General features: G+C 41.7%; 1 protein-coding gene across 33 annotated transcripts in view; it reads left to right on the forward strand.

Moving 5' to 3' along the window:
- The window catches only part of MAP2 (microtubule associated protein 2), a 112,207-nt gene that overhangs the window by 65,630 nt on the left and 22,405 nt on the right, over positions 1–24,172 (forward strand). For 6 of the 33 annotated variants that reach the window (XM_052676152.1, XM_052676162.1, XM_052676157.1 and 3 more), the window contains 6 exons: positions 1,930–2,043; positions 4,277–4,354; positions 13,550–13,807; positions 16,087–19,884; positions 20,150–20,356; positions 20,750–20,884. In XM_052676152.1, the coding sequence (XP_052532112.1) occupies positions 1,930–2,043; positions 4,277–4,354; positions 13,550–13,807; positions 16,087–19,884; positions 20,150–20,356; positions 20,750–20,884 (4,590 nt within the window). Of the gene's footprint in view, positions 1–1,929; positions 2,044–4,276; positions 4,355–13,549; positions 13,808–16,074; positions 19,885–20,149; positions 20,357–20,749; positions 20,885–24,172 lie in introns of all 33 variants that reach the window. The other 27 variants (XM_052676169.1, XM_052676170.1, XM_052676172.1 and 24 more) reach the window with 15 other exon arrangements.

Here is a 24,172-nt window from a genome sequence, read left to right on the forward strand (position 1 = left end):
ATGCGACTGGGAAGACTGATGGGTTTTTAATCAGCGTTGCTCTTTGGTCCATATGACTGGAGCCACATGCATGAGTTGCTTATGGGGCTTGGTCTCATTTACATAACAAAGTGGAGTTTCACATAATGCACTGAGGGCGTGTTGTTGACTAGAGGGACAGAGAAGCAGAGCTGCCACACCTGGCCTCCTGCTGATACAGGAATCTGTATCACGTAGTTTCTTTCATAAATATATTGATCTCCATCTCAAAGCCAGATGAAGTTTTTCCTTCTGTGGGGAAGACTGCCAAAGCATCATGCAAAACGTCTTCTGATTTCAGGTCTGATTTCTCCTCGATCATTTATCTAGTCAGTTTATCCTTGGTTTTCCTCATCCATTCTTGGATGAGCAGTTTTTAAAAATCAGCTTATTTTTCATTGCTTGGTGGTGGTTCTGACACATTCATCCATCAGCTCTTGGTATTGGCTGCAGCCAATGATGCTGTGTTGTAGTCCCTGCCCTCCTGGCAACCAGTCAAGAGGGAAGTGAATGGTAGGATATAAATACCAACAATTATGAAGGATCTTTGCCAGTGGGTTGTTTTTTTAATATCTCATTACATACTCAGTTTGTTCAAAAGGGAGATTAACGGAGCGTTTTGTTTTTAGATGAGCATGACCGTGAAAGTGGAGTAACTTGCATCTATGTTTCTTGGGGAAAAAAGTTGGTTTTTCTGAAGCACAAATGAAGAAAAATAACTTTGCGTTAAAAACACTGTGCAATTCTGCCAGAGTGAGATGAAGCCACTATTAATCTAATGGACAGCATCCCTTGTTAGCTCTCTTGTTAGGGTGGTTGCCGTAAAGTTGCAAGTAGGGCATTGATTTAAATATAATTCCCCTTCCCTTGCCTGGAGGGAGCGGTAATGGATGAGCAGAGAGCTTTTATTTCTGCTCCCAGGGATGGTGTTTAATGGGGGCTCTGCGAGTGCACAACGTTCCATCTGCAGTGGGGTGGAGCAGTGCTGAGCGATTCCTCGCTGGAATCCTCGCGATGGAGGCTTCCACTGGACACACTGCACAGTGCTGGTCATGGGGAAAGCAAAGCGCAGACTGTGGGGCACCCACCTCTATGGAGCATGCTGCAGCCCCAGCGACTCTCCTGGTGCTCCTCTTCCTTGCCCGAGCACCAGCAGCAGCTGGGAGCAAACCAGTATCCCAGACCAGGGCCTGCGAGTCCGTCCTGCACCATGGATGTTATCTTCTGCAGTCCACTTGTGTGGTATTCAGCGCTACTGGTTAATTAAAACTTCATGTTGCATTCTTAAAAGGGATGAGGAGCCCAAAATACACGTTTAAATCATATTGAAATATTTGTCTCTTCTATTTCAAGTCCCTCATTAGCATATCCTTAGATGTGTAAGTGCCTTTAATGCATATTAACTGTGTGCTGATGGAGTGGAAACATCTGAAGTACAAGTAAGAATACAGCTAACTCCATACATAAAACGTCATGAAATCCAGTTACTGAAGTGATTGTGCTACCATGGCTTGCAAAACAGTATATAAGGAAAAAAAAAATAAAATTTGCAAGACATTTTATAAATGATCATTGTAAAATGTTGCTGTTGTTGCACATTGTCCCTAACAGACCAAAGAAAGAACGTTTCATAGTGCTGCTTTGTGTATCTTTCTGCAAAGGCTGGAATCCTGGTCTTTATAAACACTCAGCATTTTCCACGGAGGTCTTTTGAATATCTTGTCCTTCTATTTCATTTTTAATGATTTGCTTTTATTTCAGGAAAAGATTACCTTCTAGAAAATGCTTTAAGTCAGTCTCCATTTTTTAATATGCTGTTTAATCTTTACAATTTTTGAGAAATCCTTCTCATTATTGTGCTTTTCTTTGTGTTTTTTTTTTTTTTTTTCCTCTTTTTTCCTGCTGCCACAGAAGAAGTGTCTGCAAGGATAGTGCAAGTAGTAACAGCTGAAGCTGTAGCAGTCCTGAAAGGTGAACAGGAAAAAGAAGCCCAGCACAAAGATCAGCCTGGACCACTACCTATAGGTAAAACAAGATGAAGAATGCTCAGAGTATCCTTGCATCTGCAAACATTATATATACATATATTAAAAAGAAACCCAAACAGTTTGTATTCAACAGCACAGTGTGTATTCATGTAGGTCATAGTCATGGGTGAGCTGCGGCACCATGCGATACTGTCACCCTTACTGCCTCAGTTCTTCATTCCTCTTTGGCAGTCTCATTCACTGTGCCCACAAGAGCATCTTTCCACCTATCTGTTGAGCAGTGCAGCTGTGACTAGAGTTGGTGGAGGTGGTTTTGTGTGGTGGACCAAGCAGCACCGAGAGCCCTTTATGTTCAGCTGTTGGAGAGGAAGCTTCATGTCTGAAGAGACAAAGATTAGGTGAGGGGCATATAAAAAGAATGAGATTTTATTGGTTGACGGCAGCTACTCCAGAATATGGAAGATGAGCTTCTTGGCAAGACACAGAGAGGAATAGGGGACCCAGGGTGGGAGTGGGAGAGGAGACAGCAGTCGTGAGTGTGAGGCAGACGGAGGGACACCAGGTGGAAGCAAGTGCAGTGCTCCAGACTGGGGGTTGTCCGAAATGCAGCTGTATGTATATTGAGGTAACTATACAGCCATTTGTGGGTACAGTGCTTCCTCACTGCCAGAAAACTTCCACAGTTGCCCAGAGCATGTACACAAACACCAGAGAAAGACCAAATGCTGTCCTGAAGTGATGAATGTCTTACAAGCCTGTCCCCAGGATTAGTCTTGCTGAGAGTGTGTATGTTGTGATCAAATCAAAATAACACTTCATGGTATTTTTCCCACAGGCATTCCACTTGGTACAGTGGCTGGACCCTGCCTAGGAATGAATTAAAGTCAATGAGTAATTAAAAGAATTAGTTGTAAATTTGATCCCTAGGTGTTTTGCTTCATTGGATTAATTTTGAGCTGCAGGTTCAGCAGAGAGATGTGTGCCTCAGTAACTCCCTTATTTGCAGAGAGTGAATATTACCTGAAAGACCCCGATTCCACAAAACACTTCATACATATTTAAGGACACAATGCTTCACTGGGGCCTTTGTGAGTCAAAACGAGTATTCAGTTACATGAGGTGAGGTAGAACACTTCAAACATGCTAAGGAGTGCTTCCTCAGTTAGCACATACTGGTGTTACAGTTCCTGTGATCAATCAGTATTACATAAATTCAGCTACAAAGGGCCTGTAGTGAAGATAGAAATACTCTGTCCCTGGACAAGCAAATCTGACGGGCAACTCACATAGGGCTTTCTTCCAAACTACATTGGCCTCAGGGGAAAGAAGGCCAGGAAAATTCTTCTGGGGCTTTGAAAGTGACCCTTCTATCCTTGTAAGGAGTCATGAACTGAGAGCTGGTTGTTGGGACTTGCCGTTTATATAACACAGATCTGTTAACGGAATCGTTACTTTTTTCTTCTTTTCTTCTTCTCCTTCAAAATGTGGCTCAAGTCACAATGGAGGCTTTGGTTTAAAAAAAAAAATGAATCTCAAAATGATTAGTATGAAATCAGATGCAGAAATTATGTTGAATTCATTTAAGCAGCAGCTTGTTCAGGATTTTATCATACTTCTATTGAAATTAATGAAAAAACATCATCTGGTTTCAGCATGCAGACTCGTGACTGGAAATGAATTGAAACATAACCTAAGTGAAGCTTTGATTTCACAGCATCTCACTCAGCTCAATTGTTAACAGGTCATAGCTGACATAAGTTCTCTGTGCTGATGTCTTTTGTATTAAGACAAAGAGTATTTGCATACATTCTGTAATTAACTTTGAACTCAGTAGAAGCAAAATAAAAAGATGGTTGTAAAGTGTTTTGTGTTCACATACTCAAGGTAAACTGAGAAGATTGGATGCCAGTTTCTCGCTGTTACAGTTAGCCTGAATTCGTAAAATCTCTCCTCCGCGGATGCTTTATTGTTGTTGCCTTGAGTGACTGAGGGCTAAGTGCCTGATCTGACAGATAATTTCATACTTCATTTTTTGTATGGTACTCTTTGACTAGAATTTTGAAAATAATGCATTCCATCTAAGAAACCAAATCTTTTTAATATAGCTTTACAACCCAGAGTTCTGAAAGGTTCTCCTGCAGATCCCTGGCATGCAGGTCCCCATCCGCTAGTTCTCTCAGCTGGGCAGCGCAGGCTGACTGCAGCCTGCATCAAGCATTGGTCTCCTGGGAATTAATTGCTGTATCTTGTTTCCATTGTTTGATTTCCAGCAGTCGAAGAGTCAGCCAACCTGCCTCCTTCCCCACCTCCATCGCCAGCTTCTGAGCAGACTGGAGCTCTGGAGGAAGGTAAGGGTCTCTTGAACAGCACACGGCTGCCAGAGGAGGGATGAGACATGAATCTAAAGCAAGGGGAAATCAGAAAATGGAGATACCTCCTTCAGCTTCATGTGGAAAGATAAGGCATTCCCCAGCAGTAACTCCCCATCTGCAAACCAACTGCAGTGCATGGATGAGGTAGCCCCATATGCACAGACGTAACTGACAGGATATGTTAAGTACATCCATATTGAAGAAGAAAAGGTGGTGATGCTAACTAACCCTTTAATCTGTCACATGTAATATCAGCTGAGATGTCTGCTATCCCAGTTTGGTCACCAAAACTCAGTCAGTATGGGTAATTCATGTTTTCCTAGGATTCTTTTGTCTGGATTCTGTGTTGTTTTGCTTTTAATCACCTTTAGCTTTGTATTTGGAATCTTAAATGCATGAAAGTAAGGAGGTTGAGCGTTGGATTGTTTTTCTGATCTTCAACCTGTAATTCCTGCTTCAATGTCTGCATGCAGTGGGGTTTGTACGCATCGTGCAGGAGTGAAATTCTAGTCTCATAAAGAACATTTCTGTTATCTGCACAATGAATATTCAGTCTCCATAGCCCATGATCTCTGCTTTTCCCTCCTGCTAAAATCCCCTCATCAAAGAGATCAAGCATTCACTTAATGTTTAAGTAGAAGTCTAAATCCCAGTGAAGTTGTCACTGTGGTAAGCGTGTATGTCAGTGGTTTCTTCAACAGAAAAAGAGTGCTGCATCAAGGTCATCAGTAGAGAGAGAAGGCAGTATACCAAAACTGAGCCATATCACGTAGATACAAGGAAAGAATTTGGGTTCAGAATCTCTAGGGGACTGTCAGCTGAACTCTCCATTGTGAACGGTGTTTTTGTGTGTCCATTTATTTAGCCCTTATTTTTTTTTTCCCCCCAGCTTTTTTTTTTCCCTAGTAAATGTATGAAAGTAATTTCTTGTCATCTGCTGAACGAACTAGGTTAGTATTTTAACAGAGACTCTATTAACTTTGGAAGTGGATAGCTCCTACTGCATGTGCTAACATAGTTTATCGAGACATTGCAGTTAGGCATGTTCATTCCTCCAGTCCTTTCTGAGATGATGCAGTTATAGCTTGTGTTAACAACAACATGGGGCAGTCCACTGTACTGGAAATACATCATGGATATGTGGTCAGTAACCAATATGTAAAATCTGATTCACTGGGTGGTAGTTTTGTTGTGTTGGCTGTGTGTGTGTGTGTATTTTGAAAAACTGGTACACGAGTTCTCATCATCAAAATGACTGACTGGGAAGGAAGCTAGTAGAGTGTTAGCAAGGCTTTTATAGTTGTTAACCAGGTTTTCACCACTTTTTTTCTTTTTTTTTTATAGAGTTCATGTGAGTAGTTTTCCATATGCTTTTTGATTTTTCACGTCACAATAAAGGCCCTGACCTACTTGAGGCAAATGTCAGCGCTCTTCCATTACTTCATTTAGGGTTAGCTTTATGTATTATTTCTATTCATTATGTTATTTGCATGTATTGTAGGGTTTTATAAAGCAGTCACATTGATGATTGTCAGAAGATTAAAAATTGTCCCCTAAGGAGATGGACACCATCTTGCAAGTTGTACTAGCAGAAGGTGGCTAAATGTAGCCCGTGCTACATAGCACAATGGCATTATGGACTACTGGGCAGTGCTGTTCAGAGCTGGGCGTGTGTCTCAGGACGTCATTCAATATCACTGTTCTTCTTCTTCCTGCACGTACGATTGAGTTAATCAGTACATTACAACATTACAACAGTAGCACTGCTGTTGCTTTTTCCCCAGGTGTGAACATTGTCCATTTTCAGTGTAGTAGTGGGCTCGAAAGGAAATACAACATTTTGTGTTCTGCTTTATGTTGGAAGTTGTGGTTCTCATTTTCTGTGGGTCAGTTGAGTTTTGCTGACCTAGGGGAGCCAGTTCTGTCATTCTGATTCAGGCAAAGCTCCCAGTTGGAAGAGTTTACCTCAGTAGGTTTTGACCCAGTTTGTACTGTACTTGTTTGAACCTTTGGCTCCCTGTACCACCAGGCTCTCCATCCCCTGCACCTTTACGTTGTCTGTCTTTCTACTCAGAAGAATACATTTATACATTTATTCAGTTCTAAAGCTGTTGAAGAAGAAAAAGGCGAGTATTTGGTATGTGTGTCTGACTCAGGCTTCCTTTTTTTCTGTTTTCTCAAAACGTTTTCCTAGCGCACTTGTCAGTGTGTGTTGCATTGCTCTGAATTCAGAAGAGGCTTCCTTCAGTCATAGTAGACTGAAATCACTGTTGTAGACATGACAAAGGTGGATGTGGCCAGCCATGCAGCAAATACAAATTATTAAAAAAAAAAAAAAGGTAGAAAAGACAAAGAGGTTTGTGGGTCAAGTGTATTTCATGAGAGAAGGGAGTCAGTGGATGTAGGTTTCTTCCTTTCGTTTGGCTGCAAAAAACCATTTCGATGAGCCTGTCCCTTTTTACTGCTGCACAAGGTAAGATAACTAATGTGCCCTATTGACACTGTTTCATTTATTTTACCTACTGTAACATATTTTTGCTCAGGAAATTAAATTTTCACTGTCTGATCCTTTCATCAGTTGTATCTGGTCATGCAGGACTGATGCAGTGTTCTCTTGCCAACCTGGCATTTCTTTTGTGCTCTGTGCCTTTTGACAATGGTCTGCAGTATCTTCGTGTAAAAATTCTTCTAAATGTTACAAGATAGCAGCATGCCTTGAGGGACTCCCTTCCATTTAGAAATAAGCATTTCAGGATATGCATTATATATCAAATGAGAATATTTTCCAAACTGAAAGTAACTGTATGTCCTATAAAAAAGGATCTATATGCAGTAATAATTATCTAATGAAGGGCATTCTTGAAATATACCTGCAAGCTAAAGCTGAATTAGCTTTTGTGAGAAGTGATTTTTATCTTGGACTTCAGAAAAATGTGGGAATTCTTCCTGTGCTTTAGATGAAAACTATTAGAAGGGACTAAAATCGCAAAGGAGGTTTTTTTGTTGCATAAATACAAACATATTTCTCTTCAAAGATTTCATCGTCATGTTAGTGAAATTTTCTGCATTAAGTTCAAAAATAACAAAACTGAAAAAAAAGATGTAAATCTGTGATAACCACAGACATAATGGTTCCAATTAGACTTTGCAATGATTTTGGCCCTTCACAGTAGTATGTATTTGAGCATTTGTAATGTTGTCAGTCCTGCTGTGCTAAAAAGCAGAAGCAGACCTATGCTTTTTTGACCTCCTTTCATGCAGAGCCCATGAAGAAACAACTTCCACCTTTGTTCACATCAGTCTAGAACAATCAGAGTTTCATTTTCACTCCTGTTGGTGCATTTTACATCCAAAGGGTCCGTATTTAAAATAGGATCCACAGCCAGAAGGAGAACGTCCACTTTTCTCATTGCACTTTCCATCTCTGTAGTGCACCACCTCCTCCTTTGTGCATGTCCTCCCTCCCTGTTGCGTTCTGGCCACGAGAACCTTCTGTTCTCTTCTCCACAATACCCTGGTTCCAGCAAATAGATAGCAAGTGCATCACACCCCTTGCTGCTCTTGTCCACAGTGATAAACAAAAACTAGTGTGAGGACATCTGCACAGCACTAGAACTTGCAGTCTTGAATGTTCTCAGGAGAGAGTTGGCTCCTGGGCTGTCACGTGCTGTGACATTTCTTCATCCTCTGAAACTTATCTTTTGGAAACAGCGAGCCCCTTCAGATCTGTCACTGCATTTTGTGGAAGTTTCTATCGAGAAGAAACCCGTGGTTATGCATTGCAGGTGGATCAAGACGAAAAGATGCTTCACTGCAACCTTGTTGCCAGGCCTGAAGTACTAGGGAAAGGTGGGAGGAAGGTTCAGCCCTGCATTTAGCGTCTCTTATTGCAGGGCTCTGCAGTTTCCTGCTCAGCAGAGGCAGGCGGCTGGTACATTTCTCTACACCTTGCTTTTAAGCACACTTGAAGTCCTGAATCTGTGTTTTAGATTACACTATAGGGGTGGAGCATCTAAATTTTCAGTAGTTCAAGGCAATGTTTGTGTCCTGAACAAAATTGTAGGTATGACTCCTATAAAGTTCTTTGGGCATTATTTGTATTTGTGCATAGGTGCACTTAACATACATTCATTTCTGGTCAGACCAGCTCAGGGCTGTCACAGACTCTGACATAAGGATAGTCTTTCTTTTACAGCACAGGAAGACATTTTGGAGCTATTAATATTAAGATTGATGAATAATTTTTCTTTTTTTTTTTTTTTTTGTATGTGGTTTTTTTTTGTTGTTTTTTTTTTGTTGTTTTTGTTTTTCCACTGCTTGAGCCTAATAGGGTTAATATTACAGCATCCTTTTCTGGGGCAGAAGAAACACTAATCAATACATTAACAAACTCCTGCTGCCATGTTGGGGCAGAAAGCAGAGGATGCTTTTTTTTTTTCTTTATGATACAGCTGTTATCTAGTTATGGTGTGCTAAATAAAGATACTTGAAACTTACTGTTATTTGCCAGGAAGAAGCTTAGAGCTCTTAGTGATGGGATCGGTTTGGTCACAGGGTGTGACCAGATGATAGAGGTGGATAAAAATGGCTTTCTAAAGCCTGGTAGTGGTAGTAACAGCGGCATTCATGAGCCTTTGGGTTGCACACAGAGATCTGGCTAGTACCAGTTATTCTGTCTGTGTTAAAGGGTTGCTTCCTCACTCATTGCTTTCTGTCTGTGAGGAAAGTTTTGGAAGCTCTGGGGATCTTTAAGTTGTAATTGTCTGGAGAAAGATCAGGGTACGCTCAGCATGGACTCTTTCCTGACGCTGCTAGGAAATCCAGTGGGTTAACTGCAGCTGCCACAGGCAACAACAAGTTGCAAAGAAATGGACTTGAGATGTATTTTCTCTCATACTAGAATTCTAGTTTTTCATGGCTCAATTCTTGGTCAGAGCGGACTGTAGCCAGGTCTCCTCTTCAGGTCTGTATGGGTCAGTCATTTTTGTTGCACTGTATTATTTTTGTCCTGGAAGAGCAAACCCAGGCTGTCTCTCCCTGTAGCTGTCAGTAGATGATGTTGTCCTGAACTGATTATGTGATTATCTGTGAAGCTACAGCGGCAGGTAAATAAAGGTGTCATTCTGAAGAACTGGTAAACTCTGAGGTGGGAAGCTTTTTCTCCAACAGAAATGAGCCACAACAGTGTGAAATACAGGACCAACAGAGAGTGCTATGAGCAGCTTTGTGTGGCCTCTTTCAGAAGCAAAAAAAAGCTGGCAATTAGACAAAGGCACTTATGTTTGTTTGTTCATTTTGTTTAACTGTTAATTATAGGAAAAGGAGAGGAGTGAGTACATTTGAAATAGATAAAAAACGACAATTGGTGAAAAGCAAATTAGTTTACACTTACAATTGAAGGACTTACAACAACAAAAAAAAGCACACCTTGATGACTGCCGTTGACACCTGTTGACGAGGAATACAAAAGAATGCAACTGTTGGGATAGTCCAAAAGTTTTTAGAACAGCCAGTGGAAGTTGTGAGATGTGGTTTGTGTGCAGTGTATATTCCTCTAAATAATGAGTGCAGTCTGGAAATTAGTTTACTCCGGCTGTTGGTTCCCAGTGTTCACAGAGCTTGCAGGAAGTGCCACATTCATGGCACGTGTTAAAACACACAGCTGCCCCATCCCTCCATCCTGCATTACTTTGCAGCTTGGCTGATTTCACCCACTCTGCAGTATGACACAGTGGCTAGTGTTGCTGGTGCATGCATCCATCCTGTCTTGCCGTGTTTCTGTCTGTCTGTCCTGCAGTTTTTGTCTGTGTGTCTGTTTGTAGATGCAGGGGCGGAGGATAAGGTGGGACCGCTACCCCTGTGCCCAGGCTGCGGGCCTGCTGCCAGCAGGGAGTGGCATAAAGGCCTGGCCCCCTCCATCTCAGTGTCTGTAGCCGATGATGAGCCCTACAATTCGGATGAGGAGTACTATGAGCACCCTTTGTTCAGCTCAGAGTGGACTGGCTCTTGTACACATCCCAGTGCCACAGTGAAGAGCGCAGAGGTCTTGTTGGGCTATGATGAAGGTGAACTGAGCATGGTCCCATTTTGTTCCTCTTCCCCTCTACCCACCTGCCATCCATTCCATTATATGTGTGCCTGGGATTGCTGCTTTCTGGGGAAGGAAAGTGTCTGACTCCCAAGACTTTCATTCTCAAAGTGAAGCTGCAGTGTGAACATTGAATGCTATTTTGGTGTCAATGGAACCATGCTTAAACCATGTAGGTCTACTGGCCAAGTTGATGGCAGGTGCAAAAAGAGCAGACACTAATTTGTACTTTGTGACAGTGAATCACAGCTAGGAACAGTGTGCAGAGTGGGTTAGAAGGTTGTTACCGAAGTTAAGTCAGCTGAGTTAAACTCATACCTGTACTAGAGTTAGCAGTGGAGGATCTTTAGCTCTTCACTAGACAGAGGAAATCAGTTTTTTTTTCCCCAGTACATAGTGGTGTCTTCAGGCAGTACTGGGTCACGTTTGATCTCTGGCTGTTCTGTGGATGCACCGTCAACACTGTCAGCTGGCTGCAAACAAGGCAGATGTATTAAAAAGTTTGCTATTTGTTTGTTCCTGTACCCCTTCCTTCTGCAGCCTAGGTCCATCAGTAAGTATTATTTTATTTGTGGAGTTTACATAAAATCAACTTTTTAGGAGTCGAGGGAGAATCTTTTTCAGTGTCTAATGAGAATTGTGACTTGTTATCCAAAGCAAACTGGATCATGTTTCATCAGGCAGTATTTGATTAACTTAATCTTGATACACAGGAGGTGAAGTTAAAAGCAGATCTGAATTCTCTGGGGATGTGTGTCTGTGACTGAAATAGCTCAGTGGGGCATTTCAAGAGCAGGAGGCTTGTCCACAGTTAACAGGATAATGTAGCCCAGTAGTGCAGCAGCACCAGAATGAGAGCAATGCAAATAACTGCAGATTGTTATGTCAGGATACCTGCCTGAAGCTGGGAGAGTCAGAAAATCACAGGCGTAGCCTTACTGTGGTTGGGTTTCTGCATTTGTTCTTAAAACATTCCTGCTTTTTAGTTCGTAAGCAGCGTAATTGCCAATCATGCACATCCACATCTAGTGAAATTGTTTGCTGATGCAAACTTTTGATATTGTTAGCATTGTTTACGTATCAGGTTGTTTGCCTCTGCATATACCTGTGCTTATCCATTCTTGAAAACCTTTTCATTTGCAGCTATTGCCAGATCTTTTCCAGCTGCTGCAATGAAGTCTATTTACTTCATGCAAGTTCTTTTTCAGTGGTTCTTTTAAGTATCCCTATTCTCAAAAATTCTGTATGATGAGTTCTAGTAATACTGAGAGAGCCACAGTATTTTCTTTGTGTTAGCGGTGAGGATGGGATTTTTCTTCCCAGATTTTATCCATTTCTGAGCTGTGTGCCCCTATATGTGCTGACTCAGTAAAAGAGGGATCTAATATAGATGATACGATTTGTTCTCTGGGGACTTTGCCACTTTAAAGGAACCTCGGCACTGCTTTGCACCAGAAGCCTAACCTGTAATGTTTCAGTGCTAGATATGCACTATTTTTACCTAATTAAGAAAAGACTTACTGAGTAATTAGTTTTAACACATGGCACTGAGTGAAGTAATTGCCATCAAAATGAGGTAAAGTAACTTCTTTAATTAAAAGGAATGCACACACACAACTACATAAAATTGGAAAAAACAAGCAGTACAGCAAGTTATTTGAGTAAGGGCCTCTATTGTCTGGACACTTGCTGTTCTGCTGGGCTCCTTTCACAATCTGCCATATGTAAATATCCCTCAGGCATTGGTCCAGTTCCAATTTGGAATCTTCTAGCTTCTGTTCACTTAAGATACAGTATCTTTCCCTAACTACATTTTTACGTGTTATTAATAATGTTGCACTTTACGTAGTGGTATTTTCTCAGCCTGAAATTTGTGTTCCTTAAATTACTTTCGAAAGGCCATAACTGAAGTGGGTGGTTGATTGCCTACCTTTAACTGGGTCAGTCTCAGGAGAAAAATCACGCCCCTGTAAAGAGGTTTAATTTTAATGCCAGGAGATTCAGATTCAAAACCACTTTTTTCTAAGCCTGATTCAGCAAAGTCCTTAAACATGGGACTGTACTTAAAACCCAGAGTGGTTATTAGGTGTATTTGAGTTTGGCTGGTGGTCAGCTGCTTACAAATTTTGCTGAATCGAAGGATTCACACTGAATCCTAATTTCCTATTGGAAGAGATAGTAGCAGAGCAAAGTAATATTCTGTCTGAACAGCAGTGGCAAGATAGAAGGGAGACTTTCTTCCATGGCAAGAGTAGAACGAAGACCATTCTTGGTACTAGTCTACTGATTCTAGCAACCTGTAGGCAAAGTAATGTATTTCAAAACTTCAGAGGAACGTGGTGTTCATCGGTTTCTTTGGCTTAACTGGTGATGAGGAGAGGAGCCTAGAGGCTAGTGAGGGAGACAGAAAAGCAAATGAAGAGTCCTTGTGTTACACCTGTGGTCTTCACAACTGGGGTTCAGATCTCAGGCAGCCCAAGGGCGAAGCAGTTCACAAAGCACTCGGTGTAAGAATCTTGGCTGGACTCTGGTGAAATCATTAGTTCCCAGCTATGTGCAAGGCTTATTAAGACTGTTCAAGTGGTTGAATGCTTTGCCAAAACCAGGACCCATGTAATTGGCAGACTTGCTGTCATTTAGCAGACAGTAACAGCAAGGGGAAATAAATTAACAACTCATACCTTACCCCACCTCAATTCAATGTCTCGTACTGGGTTAAACAGCACATCTATCAAAAGTGCACTGATGTTCTCAGAGCCATCCATCGTTCAATATCATCTCCATTTCCAATGAACATTTGACTCACAGTCATCTTTGGGAGAGGTGTACCTATAAAGCACTTTCAGCTCTCATCTTCCAGCATAAACGTGCTTCTCTGGGGGAGACAAGGTGTTTTGGGGTTTGTTCGGTATTTTTTCTTTGGGAAAAATCAATTCTATTGCAATTAAAATGGGCTGGATTCTAGCAAACCCTAGAAATCTGAAATGTTCAGAGCTGAAAGTGTTAAGAAAACCAGTCGTGTTGAGCTTTGTGCTTGGTGTTTACTGTTGGTGTTGATGTCGCCTCCTTTTTCCATCTCCAAGAAGAAGAACCAGTAGAGAGTCGGATGGCTGTGGAAGTGAAACCTGCTGCTCTTCCTGGGACGCAACTGGGGAAAGAGCATGGGCCCCCTGAGCCTTCAGAGCAGGCCAAGGGCCTTGGTGAGGGTCGGCCGGATTTTGGTTTGGAGGCCACAGTGTGTCACGAAGACAAAATACCAAGTGTGGCATCCAGCAGGGAGAGCCTAACAGCTGTGGGGGAAATGCCTCTGAAAGACACATCCCCTTCCTTGGCTGCGGAAGGTGTGTCCTCAGTAGGATTGCATGTGTTTGCTGCCAGTGAATCTTCCAGCTTTCTCCAGTGCTTTTCAAGGCTGCTTCATTTCCTGTTCTTTCCATTTATTAGTATGACTGCTCTTGTTATTATGCTTGAAGAGTGTGTAGCAGATACTATGGTTGCATAGGTGCTGTATGACAACATGGTTTCCCGCTGCTGCAGCTGATTCCTTTTTTTTCTTTTTACCTGCCATGATACAAGTGCTTTGCAGCTAAGCCGATTGCTCTGCGCAAGCCTTTTGCCCCCCATCTCAGACATGTTTGCCAGTCACATTGCTAATGTTTGTATATTTTTTTTTCTTTTTGGTGCGGAGATTCATCTGCTTTTCTTTCAGAAAGTAGATTTAATGAATTTAACTGTGACATAAAGAGGCTTGAACTGTAGAAATGTTTTCATTTGCAGCGTGCAGTATATTTCTGTGTGTGTGCTTCTGTGCATTCTGGTTTAGCTTCCCTAAAGCTATTGCTTCTTATGTCATATCCTTGCCATTCATTGCAGCCCACCCCTTCTCCCTGGATCATTGCAAAAACTCTGGGTTTTTTTGCGTGTCTTACCTTATTACAAAGATTTAACCTGACCGGAGTGCCCTGCTCAGACAAAGCCCCATCAACTGCACTGAGATATTCACCTTCTTCATGAAGTTTAGGATGGGGTGTAAAGCATCAAGTTCTGATCTGCTTACTGTGACAAAGTATTTACTCCAAGCAATTGTCTTTCAGTACACGAGAACTAGGCTTCAAGATTGTCCTTTTCATGGCATTTCTCGTCGGTCAGCATAACAAGGTGTAAAGACACATTGCATGGAGTAGTGATATAGCCATCCATTCAGTACCTGGTGAAGAAGGGCTGCATCTGGGAAGCTGGCTTTCCATCAGACCCACCTCAAGAAAATTAAATTCCCTTGGCAGTCAGAATATCTTTAGATGCCATTGGTGTTGTACATTGGTGCTAGAGTAAAAGGCACGATAGGATACGCAAGAAAAGTCAGTATCTAGTTAAGCCATGTCTGTGAAAGAAGGATGACATCTGCTCAGTGGCTTTGTTTTTATACTTCATGGGGCCTGCAAGTCATGAAATGTAAAAACACAAAGGATTAAAAAGTATTGGAGGTGTAGAATTCTGTTTTCTTTCTACCTGCAGAATGTAGAATGGCAGTAGCTTTTTTAACTTTGCATGCAAATATTTAAAGAATGACCTGTAGTTTGATAGTAGTTATTCTGACAAATTCATATTCACCTGAGTCAGAAAATGGCTCCATGGGCTTTAAATCAGATGTAAGGAGATTCAGATTTGGCCCAATGCTTGTTGTAATAAGTTTTAGAAAGAAAAACTTGTAAATGCTTATTTACAGACTAATGCAGAAAGTATTCTGCTGTATTTCTTTTCCCCATATGATAGGAATCATCATTTTCCAAAGGATATTAAAAAAAAAAGGTATTAATGATTAATAGAGTATATATAAAAATAACTAGGTAGTATTCCATACAAATATAGTGACATGTTGTAAGTGTAGTATTTTCAGTTTTAAATCAACTTAATTAGGGCTGTGCTGCAGTCATTGAAACATGGCTGGTATTCAGTTACAGCTGAAGATGACTGGCCATGCTGGAGACCTCTGAGTCTAGCACTGTTCATAGCTCTGCTGCCCATTTACACTTTCATGGCAGCAGTGAGATTTTTCCATTTGCCAAGGGATGAATGTCGAAAGCTGATGCAGCTAAAACAGTAGCTTCTTCTGACACTCCTCTTGTACTTATTACTGCTTTAGCTTAGCACACGTGTGGTTGAGAAAGGTAAAATAAATACAGGAATGTGTTTGTTTAAATGTAAGCAGCACACAGTGATACTGTTCGTTGGTCTTAATCTTACAAAACTTAGAAAAGCAAACTAACATAAGCCTCAGAGTACAGCAGAAATTGCCAGTGAAGTGAGGATTATTTCTGGTTTGTTTTTGTATACAAACAGGGAAGATGAAGTTGTCACGTGAAATGATCTAATTTCAGTTGCCACTTTTACTTGTGTGCAAGTCACATTTTCACTGCAAAATATCATATATTGAAAGGAAACTAGGATTTAATGCTTTAAAGCAGATTTCTGTGTGGATAGCCTTGCTGCATGTTCGCATATTTTTCCCTCTCCATCATTCATACCAAGATGTTCTATACACCACATGACTGCCTGCCTGTAAGTGCTTTGAATAATTTTATTATGAAACCCAAACAAACTACTTCAGATTTAATTGCAGCCACGAAGATGGAATTCCATGTCCAGGAGGGCACGTGCCCTTTCACAACAGATCCATTAGACACAAAGCGACAGGAATCTGGAAAAGACAGTAAGACTGAGCAACCTAAACATGATGCCTTAGTTCCACAGCCAGCAAAAACAGAGGCTACAGATAAAAAGGATTCACAGAGCAAAGACAGAGAAAATATGCCTTCACCTCTATCAGAACAGATCTTGGAAACCGATTCACAGAAGAAATTGGAAGCCAGTTTTGCAGAACCTCCTGCCAAGCTTCCTATTTCTCAAGTGCAAAAGGACTTGCCATCTGAATTGCCTAAAGGGAGCAAAACAGAAGAAAGGACTGCAGAGAAGCCCTCATCATCCAACCAAGTTCTATCTGTGACATTTAAAGATGACCTTAAAGATGTCCAAGATCTTGCCGTCAGCCGTGATGGAAGTTCTCTGTTCACATCAGAACCCAAGATAGAAGCAGCCAAAAGTGAACTGCCTTCAGACCCATCTCTTGCTATCCCCCAGGATCTTCCCCTCAAAGACAGTGCCAAAATAAAACCTGAACCTGCTGACCAACTGCTTGCCAAAGAACTTGCTGAAGATGAACAGGCCCACAGAGGCATGACCCTAACTCTGCAAGAAGTCTCAACAGTAACTGTAGATGGCCTGAAAACACCAAGCACACAGAAAATCCCTGCATGGGAGCAGGAAAAGGACATGACCAAGGATGAGACTGATGAGGAAGAAAGGTATGACTTCTACGATAAAGGGGAGGCTCGAATATTAGATGATGCTAAATTTACCACAAAGACTGAAGTTGAGACACTTCCCCCACACAAAGCAGACTTCCCAAAGGATGGTGAAACTAAAATGTCTGATCTTTTCAAGGCAGAAAAAGAAATGGACCAAACTGGGCTCCAAGCAACAACGGCTATGAAAAAGGACGTGCAGCCAAGCACAGAGGTATCCCCTGGCAAATTAAGCCATGTGCCGCTCCCTGAGAAAACAACTGAGCACCCTGATACTCCACAGTTATCCCAAATAACAGAGAAGAGCCCTGAGGCACCAAGTTCAACCGCTGATAAGGCTCCTGCTCCAGAACCTTCTCAAGAGAAAGATGTTAAAAAAGAAACCAAGGAGGATAAGGAAAGTGTTTCAGCTACTCATGAAATGAAAACAGAAGTGGATCGATCGGGAATGTCCAAGTATTTTGAAACCTCTGCCCTGAAAGAGGAAGCCTTCAAAACAGACACTCTAAAACAAGGCAGCGATTACTATGAGCTAAGTGACACTAAAGAGAGTGCGTATGAGACTTACCAGGCAGATCGTCTGATACCTGAAGACAAAGAGGAGGAGGAGGAAGAATTACAGATGGAATTGGATCAGCAGCAGAGTATGCCTGCTCGTGAAATAGGGTACAGTACCCTGGCTCAGAGCTATACACCAGACAAATCTGAAGAACCAAGTTCCCCAACAGAAAGAATGTTCACTATTGATCCCAAAGTCTATGGGGATAAGCGAGAGCTCCACAGCAAAAATAAAGATGACCTAACTCTGAGCAGGAGCCTGGGACTTGGGGGCAGATCTGCAATTGAGCAGAGAAGTATGTCTATTAACCTGCCCATGTCCTGCCTGGATTCTATAGCTCTGGGATTTAGCTTTGGCCGTGCACATGATCTTTCTCCCCTTGCATCAGATATTCTAACTAACACTAGTGGGAGTATGGATGAAGGCGATGACTACTTGCCAGCAACCACACCAGCAATGGAGAGGGCCCCTTGTTTCCCCATTGATAGCAGAGAAGAAGATGAGCACACTGAAGAAGAAAAAGCAATGACAGAAGAAAAAGTCCAGCCTGAGACCTTGGTTGAATCGCCTTTCCCAGCCAAAGACTATTACAAAAATGGTGCTGTCTTGGCTCCTGACCTGCCTGAAATGTTAGATTTAGCAGGGACGAGATCCAGAGTAGCATCGGTGAGTGCAGATGCTGAGGTGGCACAGAAGAAGTCGGTTCCTTCTGATGCTGTGGTGGAAGACAGCAGCACTGCCCTGACATCTGTGACAGATGAAAACCATGTAACTCTAAAAGCTGAAAGTCAGCTAGAAGACTTGGGCTACTGTGTTTTCAATAAGTACACAGTCCCTCTCCCTTCTCCAGTGCAGGACAGTGAGAATTTAACAAGTGAAACCTGTCCCTTTTATGAAGGCGCAGATGAAAAATTGAGACGCAGCCTAGCTCCTGACCTGTCTTTAATAGAAGTGAAGCTGGCAGCAGCTGAAAAATCCAAAGAAGAATTCCTCAGTGAAAAAGACTTGACGCAGCATGCGACTGGTGAGTCTTTTCTAGCGAGGGACTTCGAGCAGGAGAAAAAAGAGAAGCTCGATACTGTGTTGGAAAAAAGTGAAGATCAAGCTGACTTTAAAGAGGGCTATTCCATTAAAGATTCAGAGTCAGAGAAGGCAAAACCTGAGGCAGTCTTAGAAATGAAAGAGGAAGCCGTGTCTGATAAAGTTCATGTCCCCGATGATACCACCTACGACAGAATATTAGCTACACAGGTAACAGCAGAAAGAGATGCTATTTCTTTCTTGATGGAGAAGGAGAAGACTCTTAGCGTTGTTCCTGAAATAGCTGAGATAGAAGCTCCAATAAAACCAGACTACAATGCCATAAAGCATGATATGGAAGTGGCTGCCAGGAGAGCTGACCAAGAATATCAGAGTCAGCTAGACAGTAGGATCTGTGAGGTTGATTCTCTCCCTTCAGGGAAGGACAAAGCCCCTGTTAAAAAAACAGAGCCTGAGCCCAAAGAAACTCAACAGAAAGATCAGATCATCTTGTCCAGAGAAGCAAAGGATGCAGATTTACTTTCCAAGACCGAGCCTAGTTATGTGAAGGACAGCACCAAACTGTCTGAAACAGAAATTAAGGAGAAAGTAGCTAAGCCTGATCTGGTACATCAAGAGGCAGTTGATAAAGAAGAATCTTATGAATCTAGTGGAGAACATGATCAAACCCAAGAAAGTTTGAACGGAGAACCCTTGAAGCAGGAGGATATCAAAGGAGAAGCTCCAAAACCATCTGTGTCTGAGGAAGAGGTGTCTACGCAGTTGCCAGCAAAGGAACCTTCCACGGAGCTCCTCCTTCCAAAAGCTGAGCCTCCCCAGGAGGAGCCTGCTGAGATTCAGATGGAGAGCATCCCACAGCCTCCAGAGGAAACTGAAAAGATTCCTGATACAGTTGTGAAACCTACAGAGGTCCAAACGTTGCTGCCATCAGAAGTGACAGCTGAGGCCACAAAAAGAGAAGACCACGAGGAAGAGAAGTTAGGTGGACAAGAAGAGAAAGAAGAGGATAAACATCATCTTGTATCAGAAATACCCCCAGAAATGGACTTTGGGAAACCTACTGATGAAAAATTGCTAGCCAAGGTTTGCCCAGAAGCACTGCCTGAACTGAAAGGCATTATTGAATCAGTCGTGACAGTAGAGGATGACTTTATCACAGTGGTGCAGACAACAGTTGATGAGGGCGAATCTGCTTCTCACAGTGTACGTTTTGCTGCTACCCAGCAGGAAGACATCGAAGCAGTGGACTCCCAGGCTGAAGAGGAGCTGGAGATTGAGGAAGTGGTTGACATTCAAGCTGAGCCAAGGGAGGGCTCCCCAGAAGCTCCTGCTTCACCTGAGAGAGAAGAAATCTTGCTCACTGACTACAAAACGGAAACGTGTGATGATTACAAAGATGAAACAACAGTTGATGACTCCATCATGGACACAGACAGTCTCTGGGCAGATACTCAAGGTGTGCATTATCCTTTTTGTTTTGTGTGTTTAATATTTTTGCTTCCAAACCGTAATGATCAAAAAGCAAAATTATTGTAGCTGTAGTAATAATTTCAGCATGTTTAAAGAATGGTAGAATTGCCTACCTTTTTTTTTTTTTTTTTTTTTTTAATTAATCCATCTGCTCAGTCTTAAATTATTATTTTACCCTGCATCCACTGCAGTATTGCTAACATTTGTTACTAATCTTCTGTTTGTTGTTACAATGTGCTCTGATCCTACAGATGATGATAGGAGCATCATGACTGAACAGTTAGAGACTGTTCCTAAAGAGGAGAAGGCAGAGAGAGAATTGCGAAGATCATCTCTCGATAAGCATAAAAAAGAGAAACCTTTTAAAACTGGGAGAGGCAGGATTTCTACTCCTGAAAGGAAAATAGCTAAAAAGGAACCTAGCACACTCTCCAGAGATGAAGTGAGAAGGAAAAAAGGTTCATTTAACACTCCCTCTTACTATATATATATATATTTAATTTTTTTTTGTAGTATCGTGCAGTATCGTTAGGTTACTCTGTTGTAGTTGATGTGCATCTTAACACTATTATGTGCGGTGCTATTTAATGAGACACTGCACAGTTATGTGAAAAGCCATGTGCAAGGCTCACTGCTCCACCAGTCTCAGTTCAGGAATCCCCACAGAGTTTTGGGAAGCACATCTGAGATGAATGATCAGTGCTCCCGTCTTCCAACTTAGCTTGGATCACCTCAGTAGAAACACTGCTTAGAGCTGCAGTTGTGGAGCAGTGGGCCTGCCACTTGATGTACTGTATGAAACTTTGCTGTTTTTTTCCTGATTATGTGTTTTTGTGTTTTCTTGTCCATAGCAGTGTATAAGAAAGCTGAACTTGCTAAAAAAACTGAAGTTCAGGCCCACTCTCCCTCCAGGAAAATCATTTTAAAACCTGCTATCAAATATACTAGACCAACTCATCTCTCCTGTGTTAAACGGAAGCAGACAGGTGACTGCATTCTGTTCAGTTATGCAATGTGGCTGGCAAACATAGACTTTTTTTTTTAATCTCATGGCTATAGCAGCTTTTCTCTTTTTTAGTTATTATTCCTCCAAGACTATCTTCACAAATAGTATTGCTTTTTTCATTTTTTTTTAATCATTTTTTTTTTCTTTCCTGGTATTTGTTTATTTAAAGGAGGTCATGATCATGTGTGCTTGTCATTGCTTGGACTTCCAATGCTGTGGTTGTAACTTGGCATCATGCTTATAGTGTGTTGTTCTAGGAGTTTGCTCACCATTTTCTTCTTTTGTTTCCTTCTTCTTTTCTTATGCCTTTTTTTTCTGGTGGGAAAATGTTGACAGCTTAAACCATGGTATGCATTTCCATTATTTTGCTTTACTCTCCTGCATAATAAGAAGTGTTTCAGACTTGTATTTTGTTGATCGATGTTATCTGCCTTTACACTTTCCACTCTGTTACTGATGTTTATGCTGTACAGTCAAAATCCACAGGGGAAATCCATCCACATGCAGCATGAAGCTGAGAGAGAAGGAATCTGGACTCACACTACAATTGCATTTCAGTCAAAAAATTAGTATTTGGTAGGGGAAAGTGAACTAAAGTTTAATATAGATTAAAACAACTCTTTTTCGATATGTTTTACTATTTACAGCAGTTACAACTTCTTGTATTCTTGCAAAAGACCAGAGGGAGGATTCAGTAAGTGTTGGAAATGGGGAGTTGATTGTTCATGTCACAAAAAGCGTGTTGGCTTTGTAGCATTCTAACTCTGACTGCATTTCTGCAGTTATGTGGTCAGTGCTGTCTTGCCTTCTCATACTCTAACTCTTCTCAACTATTCTGGCCCAGCAGCATCTCTCAGACCTGAGTCATCCCAGTAGACTTGCATAACAAAACCTGCTCAGTGCCTTGAGTGAATGTGTGCTGCCTGGCAACAGTCAAAGCTTTTTTCTTCCCCTCTTAATAAGTAGCGTGGCAGATGTATTAAATGAAGTGAGAAATGTAAAGCAAGAATGACATCTCATTACTTCTAAACACAGAGATAGAATCAAAAACAAAACAGAACAACAACAAAAAAAGGGACTCAGATTGGTCATAAAATTCACAGTGATGTTGATTTGGGCTCTAAAGCCAAACGGTATGCCACAAAGTGAACAAAAATATCTGTAAAACCGTTTCACCATGCTCACTGTTGCTGGAAAACTCAGTTATCCCTTATTGTCTTCTACCTCCCCTCTTTCTGCTTAATGAGGGGAGTTGAAGAGACACCACGTGCAAGTTTGTCATATAGCAGCACTGCACACCAAGAGTGTAGGCACCATATGTTAACACACATATCCCTGAGCCTAAACCAGTCGTTCAGTTCTTTCCAGGATCAGGAACTTAGAGGGGCATTGTTTCACTCATGTTTTCTTTTATGTAAAACATGGCACCGTTTCTTGAAGCCAGTTTCAGCTGTCAGTACATCCTATTTGGACTGGTCCTCTCAACTTGTTTGATGCTTGGCCAATGGGGTCCCACCAAAACACTGCAGTCTGTGCACCTTAAGTAAATTCCAGTTAGTTAAAACCTCAGTGTTGCCTTTTCTGTGTCTTCAAAATGAAACACATCCAACCATAAGATACAAGAGTCCATAACAGGAAGTTAGTATTTGCTCAGATTTTCTACATAGTGGGCCAGGAAATTAAGTCATTCTGTTCCTCTCAATAACAGAAAAGAAAATTCCCGTGTCACCGTGAGGTAAGTGCTGACAAATGCTGGTAACGTATACTGCCATATTTTCCAAGGAAGGACTGTTGATTGAGATTCATCCTTAACATTTGAACAAGAAACTGTGTGGCCAACTCCAAGGAAATCTTTGAAATTGAAATCTTTGATGTTACTGATGTAGTTATGCGAGGGAAACCCCGCTTTGACTCATGCTTTGTGGCTGTGAGTTGCTGCTGCTGTTGTGCCATCAGAGGCATGGTTTTAGGGCAAGGCCAGGCCAACTGCTTGGCTATGAGCAGGAGTCAGCACGCGATCCACTTCTGTTGCAAGTCTTCAGTTGTGCTGTCCCTTAAGAGGTAAAAGATGCTTGTTCTGTACTTAAACTGCTAGCAGACACGTAGAGATCTTTTGTTCAGATGGACAAGTTGTGGTGCTATCAGGTAAGTCAGCAGGAGCAGCACAGCTATGATGGCTGTGTGATGGCTGATTAGGTCTCAATACCAAAGGAAGGAGGAAAGATATAATTTGTGATTATTTTGAAGAGATGCAGAACTGACCAAAGCCAGCCATAGCGGATAGGGTAAAATGTGATACTGAAGGACTATGCTGCACTTATCACTGGTACAAATCCAAAAGTATAGTATGTAGCTATACGTTTTTTTTCCTCCTCATAAGCTTTCTTTCCTACTTGTTCAGTTTAGAAGGAGATTATTCTAAGAGGACCCAGCTACTGAGTGGGATGTGTGGCAAGAAACCAGAAATCCCCTCGCCATGCTTAGAAACTGCACAGAGAGAGGAGAAAGTTGAATGTCTCCGTCCTGTACAATGTGTTAGGGCTGCTGTAACAGCCCAATCCTGTTGGGATTACTACTAGAGGATGTCATGTATGCCCACTGTCTTGCTTCTGCATTTTCCAAGGATCCCTGTGGCAGAGATGCCTAAGGATTTGATATCTAGATAGATTTTAGGCAGTGAATTACTTCTAGAACAGCATCATCAGGGTGAAACTAATAGCCTGCTTTCTGAAAAGCTCCCCTATTCCACGACTTTGTAAGGATGGAATCCGACCCAGAGAGGAAAATCTTAAGCTATATTGCATCAGAGAAATGAAATAGTGAATTAATATACTTGATGTCCCAGGTGTAATTTGAATGCTAAAGTGTGAGAGCTTGGTTGAGCTGTGACGCACTGACCATAGTGGCTGACCGCACTGACCATCCAACTGGGATGGTAATTCACCAGACAATCTCTCTCTTTCCAACTGGAATTTTGGCTAGTATTTTAAATAGGGGTGATTTCAGCGTCCTTTATTTAGAAATTTTCATTAGTGGGTTACTTAAGGGAGCCTGATTTTTACAGGACAGTTGTTCAGTGCTCTCTGAAGATCAGTTGGTAAGGGGTATCTTGAGATGAACCTTCGGAACTAGAGCCTCTTTTAGTTGGCCTTGGAACTTTTTACTGTGATTCTTAGATCTCCAGGTACGTGAATACAAAAGCTGGATTTCTTTGACATATGTAAAGTACAATTTTAACTCAAGTGCAATGAATATAAGACATTTTTAG

The sequence above is a fragment of the Tympanuchus pallidicinctus genome, unplaced genomic scaffold, assembly GCF_026119805.1.
Source record: "Tympanuchus pallidicinctus isolate F22 unplaced genomic scaffold, pur_lepc_1.0 scaffold15, whole genome shotgun sequence".
NCBI classification, from domain to species: domain Eukaryota; kingdom Metazoa; phylum Chordata; class Aves; order Galliformes; family Phasianidae; genus Tympanuchus; species Tympanuchus pallidicinctus.